A 23,862-nucleotide genomic window follows, 5' to 3' on the forward strand; every position below is an offset into this window, starting at 1 on the left:
CACAAACTTGTAAGTGCCAGACTACTTAAAACTGGGGCTGATATGCTGCCCTTACATTGGGATATTAAGAAATAGTTAGAACACAGTATGGGCTGGTTGTCAAATGTAATTTTTTATCTTCCTTAGTTTATGTTACTTAGCATGGTGATTGTAATGCATGATAGGTTCTCTGTAAGGCATATACATGCATTTCCTACACTGCAACTGAAGGCTCTGAGTGGTGCCAGCAGGAGGTAGAAGTGTCTGCATACTTCAGCATACGTGGCTTTAGGAATAACAGAATCAGCATCTCAGAATGATTTAGGTTAGAAGGCACCTTAAAGCTCACCCAGCCCCAACCCCTGCCATGGACAGGGCTGCCCCCCACCAGCTCAGGCTGCCCAGGGCCTCAACCAGCCTGGCCTTGAGTGCCACCAGGTATAGGGCACCCACAGCTTCTCTGGGCATCTGTGCCACTGTCTTACCACAGCACAGAATTCAGGAGCAGGAGTGGTTTGGTCCTTAAAGATGGAAGGGGTGTCATCAATAGCAGGGCCCAGCTTTCCTACTTTTCCTACAGAGCACAGCACTATCTTTATCTCCTTCAGTACATCACGAAGACCATGCATGCCCTGCGTCAGGGCTTCAGCTTCTGCAGCTAGTTCCAAGCACACTGGTGTGTTCACACTGCACAGTCCCTTTTGTCCAGCAGGCATTATTCCAAACCCACAGAGTAATCAGTCACAGCACAACCCCATCATGCTCATCGCATTGGGGGTGCCAGTACCTGTCAGAAGCAGGATAAGTCTGCATAGTGCCTCTTGAAAGTGTTGTGGTCATTTGTAAGGTTAGACCATGTAAATAATGAGAAAAATACATTCTCACCTACACATGGGGGCAATAAGGCCAAATTAACTGTGGTGAACCCTTGGGCAAGATTTTGGAGTCTATCAAGGTGAGCAGCTTACTTTGCAATGCCAGCAGTATCTGAGGGTGATGAACATTAAAATGTTTTATTGTCTTCTACTTCAAGAGAACATCTATTAACATTCATTGTTTTAGCTCTGGGTGCTGAAAACTCAACATGCATATCACAGTAGTTGTATGCAGAGCTCTGGATGTTCACACATTCCTATCACCTCTTCAGTCTATTGTGTTCTGTAGGCGCTGTGCATGTTCCCTCATCCTTCAGCTCAGGAAACTTGCCTTCTGATTGGTCAGGAATTGTATTGGCAAAGTAGGCAGACTGCTCAACTCAGTTTAGAATCTTATTTTAGGAGCAAAAATAGCCTGCATCCTTCCCACCTAAAAATGTTCCCTTCTCCCACAGAGCAATAAGAGGTTGTAGTGGGACCTCTTCCTCTCTCTGTTGGCTGCCCGCGTTGCTCATTTTTTCTGCGCTACGGGTGAATGAGCTAATGATATGGTGCTGCATTGAGGGGGCAGACTGCATGCCTGTTGTTTAAAAGAACTTTTTTCTGAGAGTAGTGTTTTTCTGTTACGTTAGTACTGCTGCGCGTGCTTTGGTAAAGGCTGCATCCTGTTACCCATTGTGATGCTGTTGACTACCTGACGCAATGGCTTGCTATTTCAGTGACATGAAAAACTCAGCTGAGGTAAGATTGATCTGAGATAAGCTCCCTCGTTGCCACTTGCAATCACAGCTAGATATTGTTGCTTTATTTGTTTTTTTGTTTGTTTGTTTTTTTTCTTATTTTCTGGTTCACATTTAAAAGCTTGACAGCAAATTCAGCTTTAGTTAGTGCAGATCACTCCCAAACATTAAAGTCAGTGCACCTCTTCTGGATTCAGACAGGGTGTGCGGCCATTTCAGATGACTGCCTTTGAGGTGAACACCAGGTTCACCTGGCAAGCATAAGCATCACTCCTTTGACCGGCATTGAATCATGAGTTTGTGGCATCGTTTCCTCTTGTCAGTGATCTGCTTTGCTTTGCCTTTGAGCTTTTTTTTTTTCAGGTCAGCAAAGAGCACCTCGAGTAGTAGGTCAGATTGCCAATGGAGAAAAGGGGTTGTTGCTGTTTGGAAAGACAGCTGATGTGTGCTTTCCTGAGAAAGCAGCAAAAATAAACTTCTCAGCACAGTGCAGATGGAGCTGTGTGACTGATTTGGTTTCTTGAAACAAACAGTGAACAAATTTTCTAAGAGAAAACTTAACTTGTGGCAACTGGGCTTCTTCTCAGCAGAGAAAAAGCAGAGAATATTTTCACATAATGTGTAACTTTCCTTCTGGTCACCTTTCTGATCACACTTGGCTCGACATGAGTGCTCAGAAACTGAATGTTCTTCCTAGCTGGTACCAAGCTACTCCCCACAGCTGGGCAGTGGTCTGTAGGTTATTTTGGATTCTGCTGTGTCAAAGATGACTAGTCCAAGATTTTGCCATCTTTAAGAAGCATATCCACTTTGCTCCTAATTCTTTCCTCCAATTTAAGTGACCACTACTTTAAATGAAACCGTTACTTGCTCATTTATAGAACAAGCTATCTCTTTGCCATATTTGCACATAACTGCATCCCATGCTTTGTGGAGTACAGAAGGCATTGCAAATGGATGGGAGCAAAACTGCTTCCCAAGCAAAACAAGGCAGCAATCTGCAAGGCTGATGCTTAGCCACCACACAGAGCCTGTGAAAAGCCAGCATTGCTTAGGGCTGTTTTTGGAGATGGGCTGGATCGGCCTTCCCTGTATGTGCAGGAGGAATGCAAGCAGGAAAGAGAAGTAGAAGGGTCCCAACCTGCTGCAAGACATGTTCATATATCGCTGTGGCTGGGAAAACATTATCAAAGACAGGTCTCATCGCTCTTGTGAGACAGCTGCATGCTTTTATACAAATGATTATTAATCTGTTATAACATCTTTTAAAAGCAGTAAGTGAAGTACACAGGTAATCATTAGCTGGTGAGTCTGACATCCATCTTGAGCAAAAATATGGAACAGAAGATACAGGGACTAAGCCAGAAACAATGAAAGGACCGAATACAAGTAACTCCCATTAACATGGGTTTTAGGAAAAACAGGTCTGGGGAAATTCTTTCATAGAGCTAACTAGCTACATTATGAGTTGTTTGGCTTCAGTCTGCCATGTAGATGCTAACATGATACATAATCAGTATGTTATGTATCAAATGTACTCATTTACCTAAATGTACCTCATGTACCTAAATGCTAAGCTTCATGCATTTTAGGGATCACTGTCACACGTCCGGTGTGATTCAGCAGGCATCCAGCAAGAACTGGTTCTCTGCTCTGTTCTGTGTGCTGCTACTAGCGATGGCTGGCAAGAAAATATAAAACTATTTTTAGGTGAGAACCAATGCATTTCATGTGAATAGATGAAAAGCTATATAATCAGTGTGGGAAATAATTAGGTCATAGTTACAGATCGAGAGGCTCAGCATCGAGAGCAGCAGTTTTGAAAGGTACTTGCATAATACGTGCCATTAAGCTGAGAGCAAACGGTCAGCTGATGAGCTGTGTCCCAGGGAGCTAATGAACTCTTAAAATGAATTTGCAACACTGAAAGCATCTGACTCCGGTTTGAGCTCCTGGGAAGCTGTAACTTCTGGTGTCCCACATCTTGTTTGAAACCTGAAAATCTTGAGAAGATGCAGGAAAGCTTCAGAACTCAGAAACTGATGTCACTGTGAAAGACTAACCAAAACAAATTTCTTAATATTCTGAACCTTCTTTGCACCTCACTCTAAAATCCCTTTGCATCTCTGTCAGTTTCATAGTATTGCAAAAAGTAAACAAGCAAAAAACAAAACAAAAAACAACCCCCCCCACACAAAATTGAGTCAATGCTGTTTCTTACCAAAAATCATTTGTTTGGACCTTTTCTTTCCCTTCTATGACTAAATATCACCAAGATCTGCCTGTAGATATAAGTCGTCAGAAAATTGTGACATATATATATAATAGAAATACTGGTAATGGCTGATTCAGATTAGAATAAGGAAGGTAACTGTTGATGACCGTCAGGGAAAAAACAACATTTCAGAAGTTACAGCCAATGGACAGCTAAAAAGGCTGGAAGTCAGGGGCCCCAGCTATTAGAAGGCCTCAAGAAGGATGCTTCCTAATCAAAGCTCGTAATTCCTCCTTCCAGTTTTAATAAAGCCCCTGTTTCCAGTGGAGCTACCCACATCTGCCTTAATTGCTGGCTGTTGGTCACAACAGTATGGTAATACTGAGACATACAGAGTCTTGGCTACTTCCTCAGCATGAGAAAGGCTTCTTGAAATAGTGCCCATTACAGTGTCTTGCAGTGCACGTGTGTCTTGCAGTGCACGTGTAGTTAAATGAAAGATGCTCAATTCTTTCTCATGATCACAGAGCCAGCACTGGCCAGGGTTCTTGTGCAGCACATTAACTCATGTTACTTTTATGCCTGAGTACTAACGAATGGGGCTGATGGGTGTAAGCCAGAACCAATTAAACCAATTATCACCACTTGCTCCAACAGAGGGCAGATTTTGGAGTTTTTCCAGTGTCTGAAATCGGGCAACATCCGCATTTCTCAGGGTTGCTGTCAGCCTGTCAGTGCAGTTGGAACAGGGCTGCAGTGAGGGCCATGGGTAAAAATCACTTTGCTCTTTTGCCCCATAGGAAGGGCTCACTGCCTGAGTCTGGCAGCTTGGGAGGCAAACTGCTGGCGCCGCTCCTCTCACTGCAAGGAATCACTTCTTTGATCTGGTACTGCTGTTTTACACACATGGTATGGTTTTATCTTCTATCTAGGGAAAGGAGACCCCTGCAAGAGAGGGTGAGATTCATTAATGACAGGCTTTTTCCCCCAAACCCACATTCTTTTGGTAAGCTCAGTATCACCTGAAAGGAGGCAGGCTCCTCAAGAAATGCTGTCTTCAGGCTGCTCTCCAAGAATGTGTTTAAGCAATGCCATTGATCCAGTGGTGCAGGCGCTAATAAGGCACTACTATGGTTCAGGCAGCTGTGGTGGTTCCCCTAAATGGACATATTAATACCAAGGAGGAAAGCTTCACTATGCAGGTAATTCTGGTGCCCTGTGTTTAGACAGTGGTAAAGAAGGGGGCTGAGGGCTGTGAAACCAAGTGTCAGTGGGTCTAGCTACACTTCTCTGAGGGGGAATAATTTCTCACACAGCTATCCGGGTAGCTTTGAGGATATGACTGTAGCAGATCTGTCTGCTGGGTGCTGGGAGGTACTCAAGTACTGCACTGTTGGGAAGCCAGAGATTTGCCTTACCTCACAGCTAGTGAGCTCCTATAGTTAGAAAGTGTTAGTTAGAAAGTTAGAAAGACTCTGAACACAAGGGAAATAGCCTCAGAATTACTACACACAACGTTTGCTTTCTTCATCTCAAAGGGAAGAGGAGTCAAGAAGCCAAGTGTGAGCGTAGGCTGTTGTTCTAACCTTTTGCTCACATTCAGAAACAATGCTCTATTGTTATGTTGTTTCCTGCAGATTACACTAATAACCAGTGAGTGGTGAAGCACGAAAAGTGTTCTGGTTGCTTAGACTGAATTCTAATGTAAGAAACCATGTCAGCTTTCAAAAGGCCGATTGAAAATACACAAGAGGGCAAATTAGATAAGATGGAGCACAAGGAATTTTGCTGTAACCCTCAAAACTGAAAAACTACCTGGAAATAATGGATTTTATACCTGGGGAACTGCGGCATTTGCTTTCTTCTCAAATATGTTTGTAATTTGGCAATTACATGCATACATTTATTCTTTAGAAGAGCGTAACCTAATTTTGGTAGTAGAATTTTCATGAAGGCTTGGTGGTCATTATAACAGGGATATGATTTGTGTGTGTGTGTGCAGCATCTATGCATCATACTGCAGGATATAGGCATATTATCAACAGCAATTAGAAAATCTATGAATTACAGTCATAGGAATCTCAAGTTTGATTTTGGAAGTGAGGAAGAGTTAATAGAATGCACCTGGTCCTCAGAAGGTGCCTCATGCAGCGGGATCCCCTTGTCTGTCTTTGGCTAGCAGCAGAAGCTGAAAGTGCCGGGGAAAGAAAGAGTGAGCTCTCTGTGCTTACAGAAGTATCATAATTGTCTGCTACTTGTCTCTGGTATATCAGGTATAAAACTCACTGTTGCTGAAATACACCAGTGAATTCACTGGTACAGCACCAAGGATGCACTGAGTCATGTTCAACTTTCGTTCTGGCAATTCAGTAACAAGGTTTTAGACTAAAGACAAATTCATCTGTCTAGGTTGTCAGGTTTTCTTTTGTCATCTAGACTGGCTTGGATTTTAGTGAGCATTAACCTGGAAGGTGCAAAATGCCTCAGCACTTTGAAAGCTTAGCAGTCAGACAGTGGTGTTCAATGTGAAAATTGACAAACAGGTCTAAAGTAACTTGGTAGAGGGTATGATTGTTTCTTAATAAGGTGAGATGCCCATTAGTGATCCAGTATTAGCAGATAGCTTACATGAACCAAAAACTCCTTGCTTGAATTGTGGATCCAGTTACTTCAACTTGCAGGGACAATTATTTCTCATATGATAAATGTTATATCATAAATACCAGATTCCTATGAGCTGCCTGCACCGGAATTTCTTCACTGTCTGGCTTAATAACAGAACATTCAGATACTTAATTTTCTCTCTATCAGACTGGTAAACAGACCTCTGCAATATTTTTCCACTCTTTTCCAGCCCTTTCTGCTGGAACTCTTATTCACACCTAGAAACATTTGCTAGGAGTAACAGGATGTTGTAACATAAACATCTGGGCACACAGAGTTTCAGCAGTGCCGACTGCAGTAGAAAATGTGTACATTTTCTTCTGCATCAACATTCAAGTGACTTGCATTAGTTTAGTGTAACTACACTGGTGACAGGTGACAGGATGAAAGGAAATGGCCTTAAGTTGCACCAGGGTACCTTTAGGTTGGGTATCAGGAAACACTTCTTTACAGAAAGGGTTGTTGAGCACTGGAATAGGCTCCCCAGGGAGGTGGTTGAATCACCATCCCTGGATGTGTTTAAAAACTATTTGGATGTGGTGCTCAGGGACATGATTTAATGGAGGGTTGTTAGGGTAGTATGGTTAGGTTGCGGTTGGGCTCGATGAACTTAAAGTCTTTTCCAACCAATTCTATGATTCTATGTACAGATATAGTAGGCCTAAGCAAAACTGTTTATTAAGTAAATATATTGTAGATCATCCATCCCACATCCATAGACAAGGTCTTCCTTGAAAGGCATGGAGCTAGCAGTCACTGAGCAAAGGTAAACCTGCACACCTGACCCCTGACAGTGGTGAAACCATAACCACACCACATCTTGAAATGAGTGGAGGTCTGTCTGGAGCCCGATGCCGTACCCTGTGCTGAGATACTTGACTTTTGTGGAATTGGGCTGCACAAAACGAAGGTAGCCCTGTTTTGTCACTCAGCCAAAAGGCTACTTCAGAAAGGGACAAGCATTTTCTCAGCTTGCATTAAAAAGAAACTTCACGCCCTCTGTGTTTTCCTCAGATGCCAGTTCTGCACTCCAGTTTATTTTCAGCATGCCAGGGTAATGAGGATGGAAAGAACAGTACACACTTCTCAGTCGCATAAATAAGTTGTAAAACACTCTGAAAGTTTTTGGCACGTCTCCAGCACTGGATCATTAAATAAGAGGAATAAACAAAAAAGGGACCATCAGCCTGACCTCCACATAATGCACTTAATGGCTGCCAGCTACATTCATAAATTTGCAGGCTCTGGCTTTTATCACCGTGTATGAATCAAGGTCAAGTTTCATACTTGCTGTGGAGTTCATGAGAAAACGAGGACTCTGACATCTTGAGTTGTATTTTAGGAGTTTAAATGAGTGGGATGTGGGCTTGAGGGTGCTTGGGAACGCCCCCCTCCCCCTCCTGGTACATCATATGGTTAGGCAAGATTTTATATAGACTTTCACTTGCTATTTTGGTTGAAAACAACTATTTAGTGTGATACACAGCAACTGTTTTTAAAAAGAAATGGAGTGATCTTAGGTAATGGGAGAACGGTTGGACTAGATGATCTTGTAGGTCCCTTCCAACCTTGTGATTCTATGAATCTTACTTTATTGGTGTTTTCTTTGTCTCTCTTTTCTTCCTAACATTATTCAGAGCAATAAAATAAGGGGTTGATCTTCACATGCCCCAGTGACAGAAAAGCCCTATGTGAGATAGCACTGGTCCAGGGACTTTACAGAAAGCACTGGAACTTAATCTTGAACTGGATTTTGTTGATCAAACCCCACGTCTAAATGTGCTGCAATCAGTGAGCCTGGTCTCTTTCATCAGGTCACAAGTGATAGGACATGAGGAAAGAGCTTCAGGTTGCACTGGGGAGGTTTAGATTGGACTTCAGGAAGAATTTCTTCATGGAGAGCCTGTTTGAACATCAGAATGGCCTGTGCAGGGAAGTAGCGGAATGCCCACCCCTGGAGGGATTTAACAGACATGTGGATGTGACAGTAGGGATATGGCTTAGTGATGGGACTCAGTAGGTCAGGTTGATGGTTGGATTTGGTGGCCTGTTGAGTCTGATGACCCTGAAGACCTTTCCCAAGACAGATGATTCTGTCAGAGCCATTGACAGCATGTGAGGGTCAGCTCTCTCGTGACCCAGGTCTGCGCCTTGCACCCCACCTGTGTTTTGGAGGGCACCCATCCTCACAGCCTGGCCCCCAAGGACACTGGGAACTGCAGAGGAGGCAATGAGGGCTCCCCAGGCAGGCTGTACTCTTGAAAATGTGCATTTTCTTTCTCTGGGCATGAGGCTGCCTCGGTTAATTGTTTTAGGCACTCAAATACCTGCAGTAAGCACTGTAAATTAAGTCATTCTTCTCTCAGTAAGTAACATACTAGTAAAGATCTTGGTGCTAGCTCTCCCACACCAGCACTGCAGCTTCTATGCAGGAGTATAATTCAGCGAGCCACAGAACCATGAAAATATCTGAAGTACAATTTCTTTTAAATTGATTTTCCTTACAGGCAGATTTTCTTCCTGCGCTTTTTTTGTGAAAGCTTCTGTCAGCCCTATTTAATTGCATTCGAGCTGGAAACAACAATATTACGCTTACATTAGCTCTAAAGTCTCTGCAATTTTTCTCCCCATACCCCATCTGGCTTTAATGGCCCTTAATTTTAATTTAATGAAATTTGTTCATTTTAACTAACTAAAATGTGCTGCATTAATAATCTGCTGTATTAAGCAGGTAGTAAAAAAAAAAAAAAAAAAAAGGAAAAAAAAAGTGTAATATTGATGTTTAGTCTTAGTAAAAGCACTTTCCACTAGAACCATGTAACATTCCTATCTCATGTAATTGTTTAGTTTCCTTTCTGTGTGGGCTTTGTAACTGAATGAAACTGAGATAAAAATGGTCTGGATCAGCACAAAAACCCCCAGGACTGGCAAATTAAAGCATGCCGGCTCCCTTGGCCACCAGCACACAAATGAACAACGCACGAGAATTTAAAAAGCAAAATCAGACTCACAGATTTACTCTTGATTTAAACAATCAATGCATAGATGCCAAATGTCCTTGCTGAAAAGGACTGGGGGGTACTGGTGGATAGCAAACTGGACACAAGCCAGCCATGTGCCCTTGCAGCCCAGAAAGCTGACTGTATCATGGGCTGCTTCAAAGGAAATGTGGCCCCACACCTCTACTCTGCACTGATGGGTGTACTACAAGCAATTAGGAGGGCTGCTGAGGATCCTGAAAGATGGTTGCTGATTTTGAAGACCGAGAGGTGGGGAGCTTGCACTGAGTCTGGCAGAGGAGAGCCAGCCTGAATCAGTGCTCTGCATGTGCTCAGGTACCTCTGCATGCTCTGCAAGATCTCTGTTGGGGAAGCTTCCCATTGCTGTTGGCAGCTCATTTCAAGGTGGGGACTTTGAGCAAAAGCTGCAGATCCAACAGTTAAAAAAAATACACATATCATCAGGCTGCACAAAAGCAGAAGATTCATTTTACACTCATTAGAACCCTTCATTCTTGTTGTGGGTTCTTCTAATGAGTCGGCAATGATGCAGGTCAAGTACCATGGCTGTAATTGCAGTAGGTGCAAAAAGGACTTTTCCGTGGTGGCCATAGAAGAAAACTGCTCAAGGCCAGGCTACGTGCCTTGAGACAGCTGAAGAAGTAAGCAGACAGACAGCAGCCAACAGAGTTTGCCAGCAAGGAAATGCAACTGAGCACCATGCCCTCCTCATTGCTTCTGTAGACAGCCAGACACCCCTGAGAAAGTGAGGTTGAGACAGAGATTTAGGAATTTTTGTTCTGAATATCACCTGGGTGGCCCAGCCTGGGCTGGGGAGCAGATCTGTCCCTGTATGACACGAGCTGGCAGTGCTTTCACTGCTTCTCCCCACAGCACTCTCAATGAAATGCAGAAATCTGACCTTGCGGATAATTGTACTTCCCTAGGACCGGCATGGGGTGCTCAAACACTGCAACAGAATGCACCGTGTGAGTGCTGCATGTGGAAAGTAGATATGGGCTTGGTATTTGCAAAGTGGGAATAGTAAGCCCTGACTTGCAGAAGACCATTTAGGAAAGAGCCCAGTCCTAGAAAGGCAGCAAGCAGCCCTGCTGCTGGCCTGCTAATCACTAATGAATTAAGCATGAAGCGTCATGCTGTGCAGAGTAAGTGGACCAGACACAGGGAGATGTCTGACATATATTTTGAGGTGTATTTAATATTGCAGCGCTTCCGGATTCCGCTAACATACTAGGGATTTTGGCATCTAATCAATGTTTGCATCACTACCATGTGTCTCTGGAACAGAAGTGCTTACTTTAGAGCTGGCTATGAAAATAGTTTCCATTATAACCCCCCTGTTTTCACATGCTTCTTATAATTATTATTATTATTATTATTTTTAAATCCTCTTTTGAGTCAAAAATTTCCATTCTGTATTTTTGCCAAAAGGTGAAGCTTTCCCTCCTCTTTTTCTTAAGCTCAGAGGAAGAATCATCAGATGTTTTTGAGTCATGGGAGAGTGGAAAAAAAAAATGCATTTTTCCCTGTAGGGAAAAAGAAAGAACTGTATTTTTTTGGTAGTAGTAATAGAAGAAAAGGGGAAATGAAACCAAAGGCTGAAAGTTGTATTTTTGGCCTAGAGATGGTTGAAGTAAACTAGCATTGTAGGGAATGACTTTGATTCAACAAAGGCAGAGATTATTCCAACTCTTGGCCGTTAATCAGGCACAGGGCCAGCTTTCAAACGTTGCTGGTGTTCAGGATATTGTTTAAGATTGTGCCTTTACAGCTGCCCATTTAAAGGGAAAGAGCTGGTCCCCTGTGGTCTCTTGCCCTTCAGGGCTAATTATAATCCAGCAACATGTTTAAATTCATTTCCAAATCTCACTGAATTCAGTGGAACGAAGGAAACCATCGTGCCAAACACTCCGCTTTTCTGAAAACTATTTTTTTCTCAGTTGTCACTGAAGCCAGTAAGAGCGAGTAGAGGTGTTGAAGGCATGAAAGAAAGATAGGAGTGTAAAAGCCGTGCTGATCAGTGATCCTTCAGATCCTCCACTGCTTTCTGTTCCTGATTTTCCTGCTGGGAGCTGTAGCTGACACACTATCGATAAAGTCCATTCCTTATGTTCCATGAAACATACTGCAGGAGCCCAACCATTGGGCTGATGGTAACGTTGTGGCCTTCAGATTTGCATTTTCTGTTTATTTGTTTGTTGGTTTTTTTTTTTTTTTCTTTGCAACATTTCAACTATGCAGCCTGAACATTACATTAAATTGTTCACTTTCTGTCATTCAAAGTCTGCTCTACATGTATGTGTGTTTGGCAAAGACATCCCAAATGACGTGTTTATGTTGCTCCAGTGCCAAAAAGCAGTGATTCATTAAGAAGCTTGGAGCCATGGAGGGAGAGCTGCAGCCAGCAACCACCACACACTGAAGAACACAAAACTGTGTTTTCCTAAGGAAAATGGTTGGTGCGGCAGGACTGGTATCATGGCTGACTTCTCCAGAGGGAAGAGGTACTGCTGGGCAGGCTGGGGAGCACAAAAGCTCTCCTGGATAACTTGGCTTTGCTGCATCAGCAACAGCCAGGAGGCATTAAGCACAGAGGGGAGAAGGAAAGATGCCCAAGGGAGCCAGTGCAGCTGGTGGGAGCCCTTCTTGCAGTGCTAAGGTTATGTGTTCTCGTGCCAGGAGCTCTGCTGTGGTGAAAAGGTGGGGAGGAGAAGCAGCAATACCCCAGGGTAGGAACATACTTCCAGATGCACATGGGTTCTGCTTGGGCTATGCCAGCTCATAACAAGCAATGGGGGCCGTCCACCCTATTTAGTGTAACTACTGATAAAAACTTGCAGTGGCCAAAACCTCTGGAAACCTGTCAGAAAGGCGACTCTTGAGGAATTCCACAACCCAGGACGGTGTTTTAACGTCATCACTTTCTTCTTCCCCAGTGGCTTGAACTAGGACAGGCAGAAAGCTATTTATAATGTTTAATGCGGTCCTCTTTGTCTTTCATCATAAATCTGGAACCACGGGCAAAATTGATACCTGGTGATAAACACATGCCTGACTGGAAAATTTCTGACAGTTGTTTTCTGTTTGGAAAGGGAACATTTTCCTGTGCCACCACAGTGCTGTCACTGCACTGCCGAGATCAGTGCAACAGGCAGCCATGGGGACACTGGGCACAACGCAAATATACATAGTCCTTCTTACTGTCAATAGTAAAAATGTGTAAGAGTGTGAGAACCATAGAATTGTAGAATGGTTTGGGTTGGAAGAGACCTTTAAGGTCATCTGGCTCCAACCCCCTGCTGTAGGCAGGAGCACATCCCAATAGATGAGGTTGCTCAAAGCCCCATACAGCCTGGTCTTGAATGCTTCCAGGGAGGGGGCATCCACAGCTTCACCAGGCAACCTGTTCCAGTTTAAAACTGAAACTAGAATCTAACATTTAAATTATTAAGTACCAGGGCGGGCCGTTACAGGCTTTGGACAGCATGTTGTTCCATCTGTTATTAGATTGCTCAGCTTTTTCAGGAATGTCCGGTGTAGGATTAGGGTCAGGATGGGATCTGGTACGCCAGGTGCCCTTTGTGCTTTAAGCAAAGACTTCTGTAGCTTTTTTTTCCCCTCTAGTGTGCACAGTGCTTAGCCCCTGGTAAAGGGATAAAACAAGACCTGAGCCCTGGGGAGTGCACTTTGTATTGTGTACTGCTTTTCAGTAAGCTCTAATTAAGAATATACATAAGACTTAGTATCAGTTTAAGCGGAACCTTTAATTTACTCATCTTTTGTCATTTTGCACAATCAGTCTAAGAAATTGTCCGAAACATGGATTACACCAATTCTGCTGTTTCATAAGGTTTTGGACAGCTGTTAACTCTTAAAGCAGTAGATGTGAAATAATACCCCAAATACTGAAACTCTCTGAGTGTGTAAGTAAAAGAAGGTTTCTTCACAGGTCAGGTCTGCTGAAGTGAAACAGAGCAACTGGCTCCAGATACTTTCAAGTGAATCGTTCCCTACAGCAACTCATCAGGCAGTTCCTCAATATGAATACCATACATTAAAAGATACAGCAAAAAGCTACAGATCAGGTGTATCCTACCACATGGGTAGAGCATCCCTCACTCATCGTTTGAAGTCATATTGATGAAGCTATGAAGTTCCTTGTAGGTTGCAGCTAGTACCATGGGTCAGAAAGCACAGAGGATCTGTGCAGATGAGGGTGCCTCACACACAGCCCAGGTAATAAATTATTGAAGTGCAGCAGCAAGGAATTGTTTACATGATTCCCACTGCCTGAAATTCACTTACAAAGTGTTTGGTGAATAATTTAGGCTAGCAAACAAGTTTGCCAATGCACAGCCTATTTGGAGATTGTTTCTGAGCAGCGAAGAAAACTGCTGGTGCCAAATTGCCATGGAGGAGCTTGCCCAGCTGTGCTCTGTCCCTGTGCGTGATGATGAGGAGCTGAGAGCTCAGCATTCAGGGCATCACCTGCATACCGAGCAAGGTACATCCCCTCAGACTGCTCATAAGTGAGGACCACACTGCTGTATGGGCAGAGCTCATCCAAGGACTCCATCACTTGTCTCAGTCATAATAGTCCTCATTTGCTGGCCTAAGGCTCTGAATGCTTAGCTGCCGTTTATACAGGCCGAGCTATGAGGTTCTTCTCAGTGAGCTGCTCCATATAGATCCCTTTCACAGGGATGTGTGGAAGGTCTGTGTGTGGGGAATTGGGAATTACCCAGCTGGACAATTTCTGTTCTGAACTCAGTGTCATCTTCTTGGTTTGCCTTGGTAATCATCTGTGTAATACTTTTCTCCTTTTTTAAGATGGAATGCTTTTGCTGGTCCCGCCTTCTGAATGTGGTGGCCCTTCATTACAGCTTCACACTTAGTGCCTTAGATTAATCTTGATAACTGAAGGAATAGAAAGACAAATTCATTTATTTTTTAAGTGCTTCTTTACTGAACGTGATCCTGCAGAGCTCTAAAGATGGGGCAACAGCATCCTACATCTTGTAGGTCATGTACTGCCTTAGTCCATCCCAGCAAAATAAGCCCATTGAAATAAAGCTGCCTTTGAAGCGTTACCGAGGGGATGGAATTTTCTCTTTGATGCATGAGAGAGGTTAAAAGCTGTGCATTATTTCATTCTCCCTTGGGAACTATCTTGGAAGTTTTACATTCGCTTCAGTGATCTCCTGCTAGCCATTTGTACAAGAGCGGTATTTATGTCCTACAAGCATTTCTGAAGTGGTGAAGATGCTATTCTTCCTCTAACTGTCCTGAAAGCCAGCTACCATGCCATTGTGGCAAGACATTTAATATACAGGTTACGATATTTCTATCATACTGCAGATTGAAAGCCTCCAGACAGTTGAATACTAAATGCACGTATTTTGTTTGGGTACTCATAGGGAATGACAGTAGGATGCCGGAATTCTATCTGGAGGCAACTGCATAAACATAGCTCTACATATAAGAAATACAATACATCGCTGCTTCCAACTTTCCAGCTTCTCTCACAGGTGATGTTGGTAGATATCTGCTCACAGACAGGGGTTTGTTCCCTCTCACTGGTGAGTCGTAAGCTGAATTCTTAAATATAACAGCTAAAACAGCAGGATTGAAGGGGAAGAGTGCCACGTCTCCTTTGATGACTATTAACGACTATGACTGGAGTAGCCTGAGATGTACATGTTGACCTCTAGCATCTCCAGGCAGGAGATAAAGCAGAAAGAGACCTAATTGTTATGTAGTTCAGTGCTGTTTTCTGTATTCAGCTACTATTCCCTGCCTGGGATCAAGAGAAAGTGTTTACTATCGGGCACTTTACAAAAGCTGATTAAAGGATTAATGGAGGTAGTGCTGGGAGCACCCAGCACTACTTCTGTAATCAGAATCTGTTACTCCCAGTAAACTTCTGTAATCAGAAGCTTCATCTTCTTATTCTACGTAATACGATGCTCACAATCCGTTAACTTTATACATTAGTATTTATCTTCCCTAAACTAGAATTGAAATAGACAGGTGCTGGCACAGGCTGCCCAGAGACGCTGTGGTGCCCCATCCTTGGAGGTGCTCAGAACCAGGTTGGATGTGGCCCTGAGCAGTCTGATCTGGTGGGGAGAACCCTGCCTGCAGCAGTGGGGGTGGGCTTTGAGATCCCTTCCAGCCTTAGTAAAAGAATTTCCTCCTACCGCCACACCTAACAAAGAGCTGGTAGGCACTCGGGATTTTTTTGTTTTTCCCATAGCCAACAGTTACCTGTTTGTTCTCGGATTAAGCTCACAGCGCTACTTAGATTACAGTCATGCGCTAAGAAAAACAAACCCCAAACTTAGCTCCTATCGCCGCTGTGCCTTGCAGGATCTCTCTCCTTCTCCCCCCCTCCCATGAGTTCACCAACAAGCCCTTTCGTGCCGCTGGCCACTCACAGCACGGCGCCGCTCCCTTTCCCACCCGTGAAGTCTACGTCCCTCTCCCCAGGAGGGGCCGAGCCGCGGGGCGGGGGCGAGGCGGCGCTGGGGGGCGGGAGCGGGGCTGGGCGCGGCGCCGTGTCCGCCGGCGCTCTCGGACCGCGACCCGGCAGCATGACGGGCGGCCGCCGGCCCGCAGCCGCCTCCGGGCAGCCGGCGGGCGGCGCGGCCCCGCCGCGGAGCGCCGCGGCCCCCCGGAAGCAGCGGCGGCGGAGGTTGCGCGCCCGGCGGGCGGCGTGACGGCGGGCCGAGTCCCGGCGGAGCCATGGGGCAGACCTCGGTCTCCACGCTGCCCGAGCCGGCCGGCGGTGAGTGGCGGTGGAGCGGGACGGCCGCGCACCGCGGGGAGGGTGGCGAGGGCCCTCTGGTAAATGGGGACGTGAGGGTGAGAAGGGGGAGAGAAGGAGAGAAGAAAGAAGAAAGGGGTTGGGGGGGGGGGAAGGACCTCTGGCACTTCGCCCGGCAGCACGGTTAGTAACCCGCCCATCTAGCTGCTTTGGCTCCGGGACGGCTTTATGTGTAAGCAGTTATTTGTTGGAAGTAAGTAAAGAGCGTGCGAGTAGAACTTCTTTATTGTTACGATTTCTCCCGTAGTTATTTGTGGATTAACTTTTTGAAGGCGTTGCAAAGCGCTCAGCGGGTTGGGTTGGAGGTGCGTGGCGTGAGCTGGTGCGTGTTGGTTACCGAGGAGCAGTGAGGGGGGGCCCTCCCCGCAGCCATAGGAGGCAGAGTCTGCAGTAATTCCAGGTATGGATTAAATTAAAGCCCATTAAGGCCAGGTCTGAAGTTTCTTGCAAAAGTGACACCTCACGTTTTGTTGTTTGACGCCTCAAATCTCGTGTAGATTTCTCTTTATTGTCAGTTATGTACTGAACTTTATCCTTCCTTTGCTTTCTGCTGTTGACATGGGGATGTGCCACTGACCAGGAGGCAGAGCACCATGCCTGCTTTTTCCCCTTTCTTTGCGGATCCTTCGGAGCAGAGTTTCAACATTCTCACCTGTTTGTTCAGTAAGCCCCGCTGTACTGCCCATAGTACAGCCTTCTGGTCACCCAATCCCAGGAAAAGCTGGTCTCTTTTCCTGCCACACCGCAGATGGAAGAGAAATGTGACCATTTTCAGTCAATCTCCCCCCACGCTGAAGGTCTCACCCTGTAGTAAAGTTGTATCAAGGTGGGCATTGGGAAAACAGCTGCGAGGAAACAGATGCACTGGCTGCAATTGATTGTTGGACTTCCTGCACCAAGTGGTGTCCAAGCTGTTCTGTGCACGAGTGTGTGTTAAGGGTTGGGAATGGGGTTGTATTGTGACAAGTAAGAGCCCTGGGGACTGTGTTCCCTCTGCGGAATGTAACCGGACAATTATTGGGCTGGATCTGTAACTTCAACTTAAAGAAAAAAAGTCAACTTTGAGTTCATTCCTTACTGAAGGCGGTGTTTTCATTTGGAGCGGTAGGAAGCAGTGATTGGGCAGTGCAAGTCACAGTGCTGCTACCACAGTGCTGCCAAACAGACGCCACCTGTCACCCTTCTAAGAGCAGTGAGCCTTTGCCTAGACCCCGACAGAGCCTTCGGGTGGTGGTGCAGAGCCACAGTCCCATGGAATCATTAAGGTTTGGTAAGACCACTAAGATCATCTGGTCCAACCCACTGGGGTTCCAGTTCTGTTGACAGCAGCCCTTGGGACAGGCAGGGTAAGGGTGGCACAGCTCCTTGGGAGGTGCAGTCGTGTGCTTGCTCTGCTCTGTTGCACAGTATATCCTGAACACACACAGTTTGGGTGGCCTGGTCCAGTCAGGTCAGGGGCTCACTCCTGTCACTTCCAAGTAAGACTGATCTCCCCTTAGGCAAGGAGTCCTAAAATCTTCATTGATTTTGACACGCCGGCCAACCACAAGCCCTTTATGTCTTTGACAGCTGCTGGAGATTAGAGTTGAAGGAGGTCCCTGTCTTGTGTACGCAGGGGCTACAAATCTGTTTTAGTGCGAGGGAATCAATAGCTCATTCAGACCCCTCACGAGCCAAACAAAAGCAGCTGTGAGAAGCGACTCGCCTGTTGGCTCCATATTTCTCCCCAAACGCACCAGCCTTCAAGACTTGCAGTCCTGCTGTCGTGCCCTCACTGTGCCCGTGCAAGGTTCAGTGGGGCTGTTTGCTACACACAGGAGGGGCAGTGCGGGTAGATCACAGCAGGGCCTTCAGCTGGGCTGATCGAGTGAAGGTGGTTTGGTGCAGAATGGTGGAATGAAAGACTTTTTCCCAAAAGTTATAGAATAAATACAATATGATACAATACTCAGTATGGACACAATCCAATGTCCTGCTTCTTTTTGCTTTTTTTCTTTTCCCTCCCAGGATTTACTTTCATTAAAGTATTTTACTCTTGGAAAGGAAAATATAAACTCAATTAAACATGCCAAGGTCCCGATGGCACTTTCCCATTGGGCTAGGTGCAAGGCAGAGACCTTACTGTAAAACTCAGTTCTCAGTTTGGCACTGTGCATTCCTACAGCCTGCACACAGCTCTGTATTTCTGGCCTTCTAGGAGTATTCCATAGAGCAGTGCTCTCTCCCTGGGGTTTGCCATCAGCTGTGTTTTGAAAAGGAAAAGGAAGCAGGGTTTGAATCACCTCCCAAAACTGACGGAGAGATGGGCAGCAAAGCAGGTCTTAGCTGTCTGTGGGGGCCCAACGTGCAATCCATAGCTCCTTCCGCCCCTTGGGTTGAGTTCTTCTGTTGTTTGGATTAGTTTTCTAAAGCTTGTTTATTTGTTATGTTCCTCAAAGATAAACAAAGGAAAGGAATTGGCCAGCGATAGCAGGGCGGCATAGATGTGTGGAAAAGGATGAGTTTATGCTGTCCTTGTTCATCTTCCTTCCTCTTCTGTGATTGGCTTGTGCCTGGCAGGACTTGATTAAAGTTCTCCCTCCTTGTTCTTTGGCTGAGGCTCAGTGCGTTTGGGGGCTATCAGCTGTCATGTGCAAAGTTTTACTTCTCCTTTCTGATCAACAGCTTATCAAAAGATAAGAGTTGTGCACTGAAAAGAGGGAGCTGATGGTGGTGTTTTTTTCCTTTTGGATTCGTTGTTTGGTAGTTCAGTACTAAGGAACAGCTGAGTCCTCAAGTGAAAGTGCAGTTGGTTGGCATATTGGGGGAAAAAAAAAAGGACTTTTTTTTTCCTAATAGTGCTGTCTCTCCAGTTAGTGAAACTTGTGGTAAAAACACATCTATGGGTGATGCTGGGAAGAGTCAGCGTAGCATGGAATCTGTGGAGCACAGCAGTGTGCAGAGGGGTAGGAACAAGCTGTAAAGGGAAGGTCTCAGAACCTCTTGCCCCAGTGGCATTCAGCTGGAGACGGGTTTTGGATATCTGCTCTGGTCTGCAAGAGCCATGTGCAACGTGCATAGTCCTTGGGCCTGTTTACTCTGTGAAGGGTGGGACTTCCTTTCATCTTAATCATTCTGCAGAAATAGAGCATGAATTTTCAGGCTTGAGTTCATCCTGTTACAGACCAGAAGTTCTTTTCCAGGACATGAAAATGTACTTCGACAGCACAGGAAAACCATTTCCCACCCAGCTCACCCCATGAGATGAAAGCAGTTGCTCTAAGGACCCAGTTTGTTTGTTGATTTTGGCACTCAGTGAAACAATTATCATAGGTCAAAAGTTAACATGTTTCTCAGACTGCTCTTTTTCATCTCTCTTGGCATTATGGGATTTCCTCTTAATTGGCAAGAAAAACAGCAGCTTCACCTGCATCTGTGCAGAGGAATCGTAATTGTCTTAACTGTGCAACCTTGTCTTAATTGTAAAATGAAAAGGAAAACAAATATTTGTTTCAGCAGTTCCAGGTGTTGGTATACGAACTAATTGGTTATCAGTGCAGCATTTCAGGGCTTGTCCAACAGGAGAGGTTATTCCAGTAGCACTCTTCAGTGGTTGCTGTTTCTGAGCAATGCTGAATGTGCTGTTCTGGAGCAAGAGCTTCTATTCCTATGGAGCTGGGTGTGGAGATAGTCAGCAGCGGGCTTACATTTTTATCCTGACTTGGTTTGCCACTAGTGAAGATGCCAATAAGCCCTTGTGGTAATCTTAAAGGAAACAAAATGAGGTTGATTTTTCTCCTCCATCTTCTTTTCCTTTCAAAATGGAAGAATGTTGACATCGTTGTACTTTACAGCAGGACATCTCAAAGCGTTTTCAGAAGCACTAAGTTACTCACAACACACCTACTATCTGGTTGTTTCAGTTATTGGTGCACTTCGGAGTGGGAGGTCAAGGTGTGGGAAGAGCAGCCACGCCACAGGGACTGCATGTGCATGAAGGTACTGCACTGTATGAAAATAAAGGGCCAGTACTCAGCAGATCCCAGAGTGGTGTATCACCTCTTCTCGTTCTGAGGCTGCGTCAAAGATGACGAACTCTCCATGTTTTGCTGCCAGGATGTGTGACCTTTCATGTCAGGCCTGCTGGCTGAGATGCCTCCATGCGCTGGTGTTCAGTACTTGCTAATCACCTGTTCGTGGCGTTAATCATCACCGTCCTCCTCTGCTATGAGGAGAGTGAGAACAAACTCCAAGGAGCTCAGCGCCGGCCAGGCCGCAAAGCCTGGCAAGCTGGCAGGGCTTGTGTGGAGCCGTGTTATCCAATGGCCACCCTGATATTTCCCCCAGAAGCTCACAGGAGCTCTCGTTTCCTCTCGAGCCCCCTGTGCTAAGGCGTGCTGAAAGCTGATCCATCTCTGTTGGATCTCAGCCGTCCCTTGGATCAGTTGTCCTTCCGTCCTAGATCCTTGGCCTCAGCTTGCTCTCTGCTCCGGGATAATAATGCCTTGTTCTTAGATGGCCCTTCCCGTCACAGGTTTCAGAGCTCTTTCCAGCTCTCTTCGTTATATTCCTGGATTTCAGTGGGAAAACTGGAGACAGGATAGCTTACTTGGAATCACCAAGGCACAACCAGGAGGAAAAATCCTCATCGATGCTTGGGTCACGTCACAGTCCCACCTATTAAAAAGAAGGAAGCGCTTGGACTTTGATTCCTTTCTTCCTAGTTTTGGCTACTAATGGTTATTTATAATTCATTTTGGACACCGCTGCTTTTCTAGATTTAAAAAGCGAAGTGGTAACGCAACTGAATAATACTTCTGAGTCACTGCTGGGTTTGGATTCATTTTTCACTCATTCTTTTAGAACGTGTTGGTGATGATGAAAAAAATAGAATGTACTTAATGCTTTGAATCAGTCAGTGATGTGTTTCTTAAAAATACTTCAGCAAACAATCTGCTGCCTGAACTTATTTTTCACCCATTGTATTTCAGTCATAATGATGGCTAGAAAAATACGTCTGATCCACAGAAATGCCCAAACCAGGTGATATTCAGTCCCATGTGGATAAGTTATTCATGAAGTGTCCCTTTGTTGCCTTCTCTGGTTGACATAAGTGGCATTCCTGATCCTGTCTGTGCTCGTTCTGATGGGAACAGTGACAGTGTGGTAGGGGGGGATTTCATCTGAGAGCCTATGCAGGGCTAGTGTGAGGCATAGGGAAAAACAGAGGCAGAAGTTTCCAGTGGTGCTAAAATGGCTCTGGTAACAGAAGTTGAATGTTGTCTGTACTTTTGATTAGACAGAATCCAGTTTTGCTGGCACTGCTGATAAGCCTTTGGTCAGATCTGTTTTCAAGCCACATAATGATATTGATGATGTGTTTCAGACTAGCAATTTGTGCAGGCAATGCAATTACCTCTGTCATCATGTGGAGACTCATTATTAGGAAATCTGATTTCAGATTTGAGTTGCTTAAAGGCTTTATACAAGAGTGCTGCATAGGAATGAATTTGCTCTGCCCCTGACCTGGTTTTCAGGCACCTAGAAATTAAGCCTCTGTACAAAGTGCAAGTCTTATTTACTTTTGTGCTTCCTCACTGCTTTAAGCAGCCATGCTGACCTGTGTAACTAGAGGGGGGAAAAACGATGGGGAAAAATAAGGATCTAGGTTCCTCTGTCATTTTGTATGGTAGTCTAGGATATGCAGTCAGGTTGCATGCAAGTAAAATGAGAAAAAATGCCAAGGCAATGACTTGCTGCCTCTTTTGTTTTGCTAAAGAGCTGCCTATCCACAAGTTGGACAATACGCTTCTGTGTTTATATATCACTACAAATTTGTGATAACACTTAGTTACTTGGCAGATCTGAATATTAATGCAGAAGCCTGTGTAGGTGATACATTTATGAAAATGAAGTTTTGTAGGAAAAGATATAACCAGCAAAGGGTACGTTGCCTTTTTCTGTGATTCCTGCCCTCGATTCCAATGGATTTGAATGATATTTTGTTGTGTGGAATTAGCCCGATACACATATCCTAATATTTGACGCTGTCAGGAAAGGCAGTTCTGTTCCCAGAGCTCAACCTGGATCCCCCTCCCCTGAGAACGTGCTCTCACATTAGTATTGCAACACCTTCACTCTGACCAGCCACTCAAAGCATCGGTGAATGGTGGTTGTGCAGGCAGACTATCCCTGTTTCAGTATTTTACTTAATCATTCTTGTGTTTTCTGGATGTTTTAAGTAAAAGGTCAGTAAAAGTCCAAGAATGCTGCAGAAACCTTACAAGCTGGTTGAGCTTTTAAGCTTTTTGAAAACAAATCAATTTTTTTAGATTTTGAAAATCATTTCTTAGAAATACAGGCAATCTCTAGTATTTGTTGATTTAAGCTAAGTAGATATTTTGCACAACTGGCATAACTGTGATAGACCGTGAAGCTTGTACTGTGACCGTCTTACTTGCAAGGCCTATAGTCACAGAGGGACACTTTTTCTGGCTTAAGAATTTTTCTTTAATGCTTGAGGCTTCAGCTCAGAAAATTAACTCTTGATTGGGATCTATCGGATCTGTCACTGTTGGTACAGTCTGCAGGGTTTGAAACCCAGACTTTTATTGAGGGGTTATGAAATTATTGTCATTTCATTGGATCTTTTCCACTGACCTCTTCTTCTTGCCTTCTGCCTCTGGCTTCAGAGCAAGAATAGGCAACAGAAAGCGATTTGGATCCAAGCTTCTGTCTGGTAGCCACCTGATCTAAGAAAAATATCCCTTACCATCAGTGAAATTGAGTCTTGGAAGCCTGCTCTGTGTGGCAGTCTCATATCTTTGTCCACAGCAAGCTGCAGCCTCCGTTGATGCATCTCAGACGCTAATATAAGTCAGTGTGTGTTGTTGAACAGATACTAAAAGGCATGGCCGTTCATGGAAGACTCATGATGTTACAGGCCTGAGTTTTGCTCTGATGTGCCCCTGGTTAGTTTTTACAGGCACTGTAGGAAGCAAGAAGCCTGTGGTTCTTAATCAATGCTTATTGACCCATGAGACTGTGGTAAAACTCAGTGTTGCTTGTAGGTTGCCAGTCTCTGCTTCTTAATGGATGTGTTGAGGTTTCTAATGTTTGGGCAACAAGCAAGCGACATTAACCAGCACAGTAGCATCCTAAGATAAAAACATGATACGACTATGAATGGGGAGGGACCGTCAGCTTTGTTACCTTCACCCTACTTGCTTTCCTCGTTTATAGCTCCCAGAGATCAACTTACCTGAAGCTTACCTGTCATAACAAGCAATGTGAAGTCATCAAGGCTGAAAGATAATCTCCTGTGGGCTTCTTCTTTTTTTTTTTTTTTAACTCCTTAAATCTTGCATGAGTCAACAAAGAAATGACACTTTCATTGTGTGTTTATGAAACATGTTGATTCAATGGGATACAGTCAAATAGTTAGACTTGCGTTTAAAGTCATTATAAGCTGGTGGGAAACAATTTTTAGATACTGGCTGTCTTTATGAGGAAAAAAATCACCGAACAGTTCATTGCCAAGAAATTGGGCATGTTTAAATTATAC

At 44.7% G+C, this 23,862-nt stretch overlaps 1 protein-coding gene across 6 annotated transcripts in view; it reads left to right on the plus strand.

Annotated features, from left to right (window-relative positions):
- The window catches only part of PHACTR2 (phosphatase and actin regulator 2), a 117,979-nt gene that overhangs the window by 32,406 nt on the left and 61,711 nt on the right, over positions 1-23,862 (plus strand). For 2 of the 6 annotated variants that reach the window (XM_072331710.1, XM_072331707.1), the window contains exon 1: positions 16,144-16,280. The exons of the other annotated variants lie outside the window; for them this stretch is intronic. In XM_072331710.1, coding sequence (XP_072187811.1) covers positions 16,238-16,280 — 43 coding nt within the window. In that variant the 5' untranslated portion in view covers positions 16,144-16,237. Of the gene's footprint in view, positions 1-16,143; positions 16,281-23,862 lie in introns of those variants that run through there. 6 annotated transcript variants of the gene reach the window in all.

The sequence above is a fragment of the Excalfactoria chinensis genome, chromosome 3 (genome assembly GCF_039878825.1).
Source record: "Excalfactoria chinensis isolate bCotChi1 chromosome 3, bCotChi1.hap2, whole genome shotgun sequence".
NCBI classification, from domain to species: Eukaryota; Metazoa; Chordata; class Aves; order Galliformes; family Phasianidae; genus Excalfactoria; species Excalfactoria chinensis.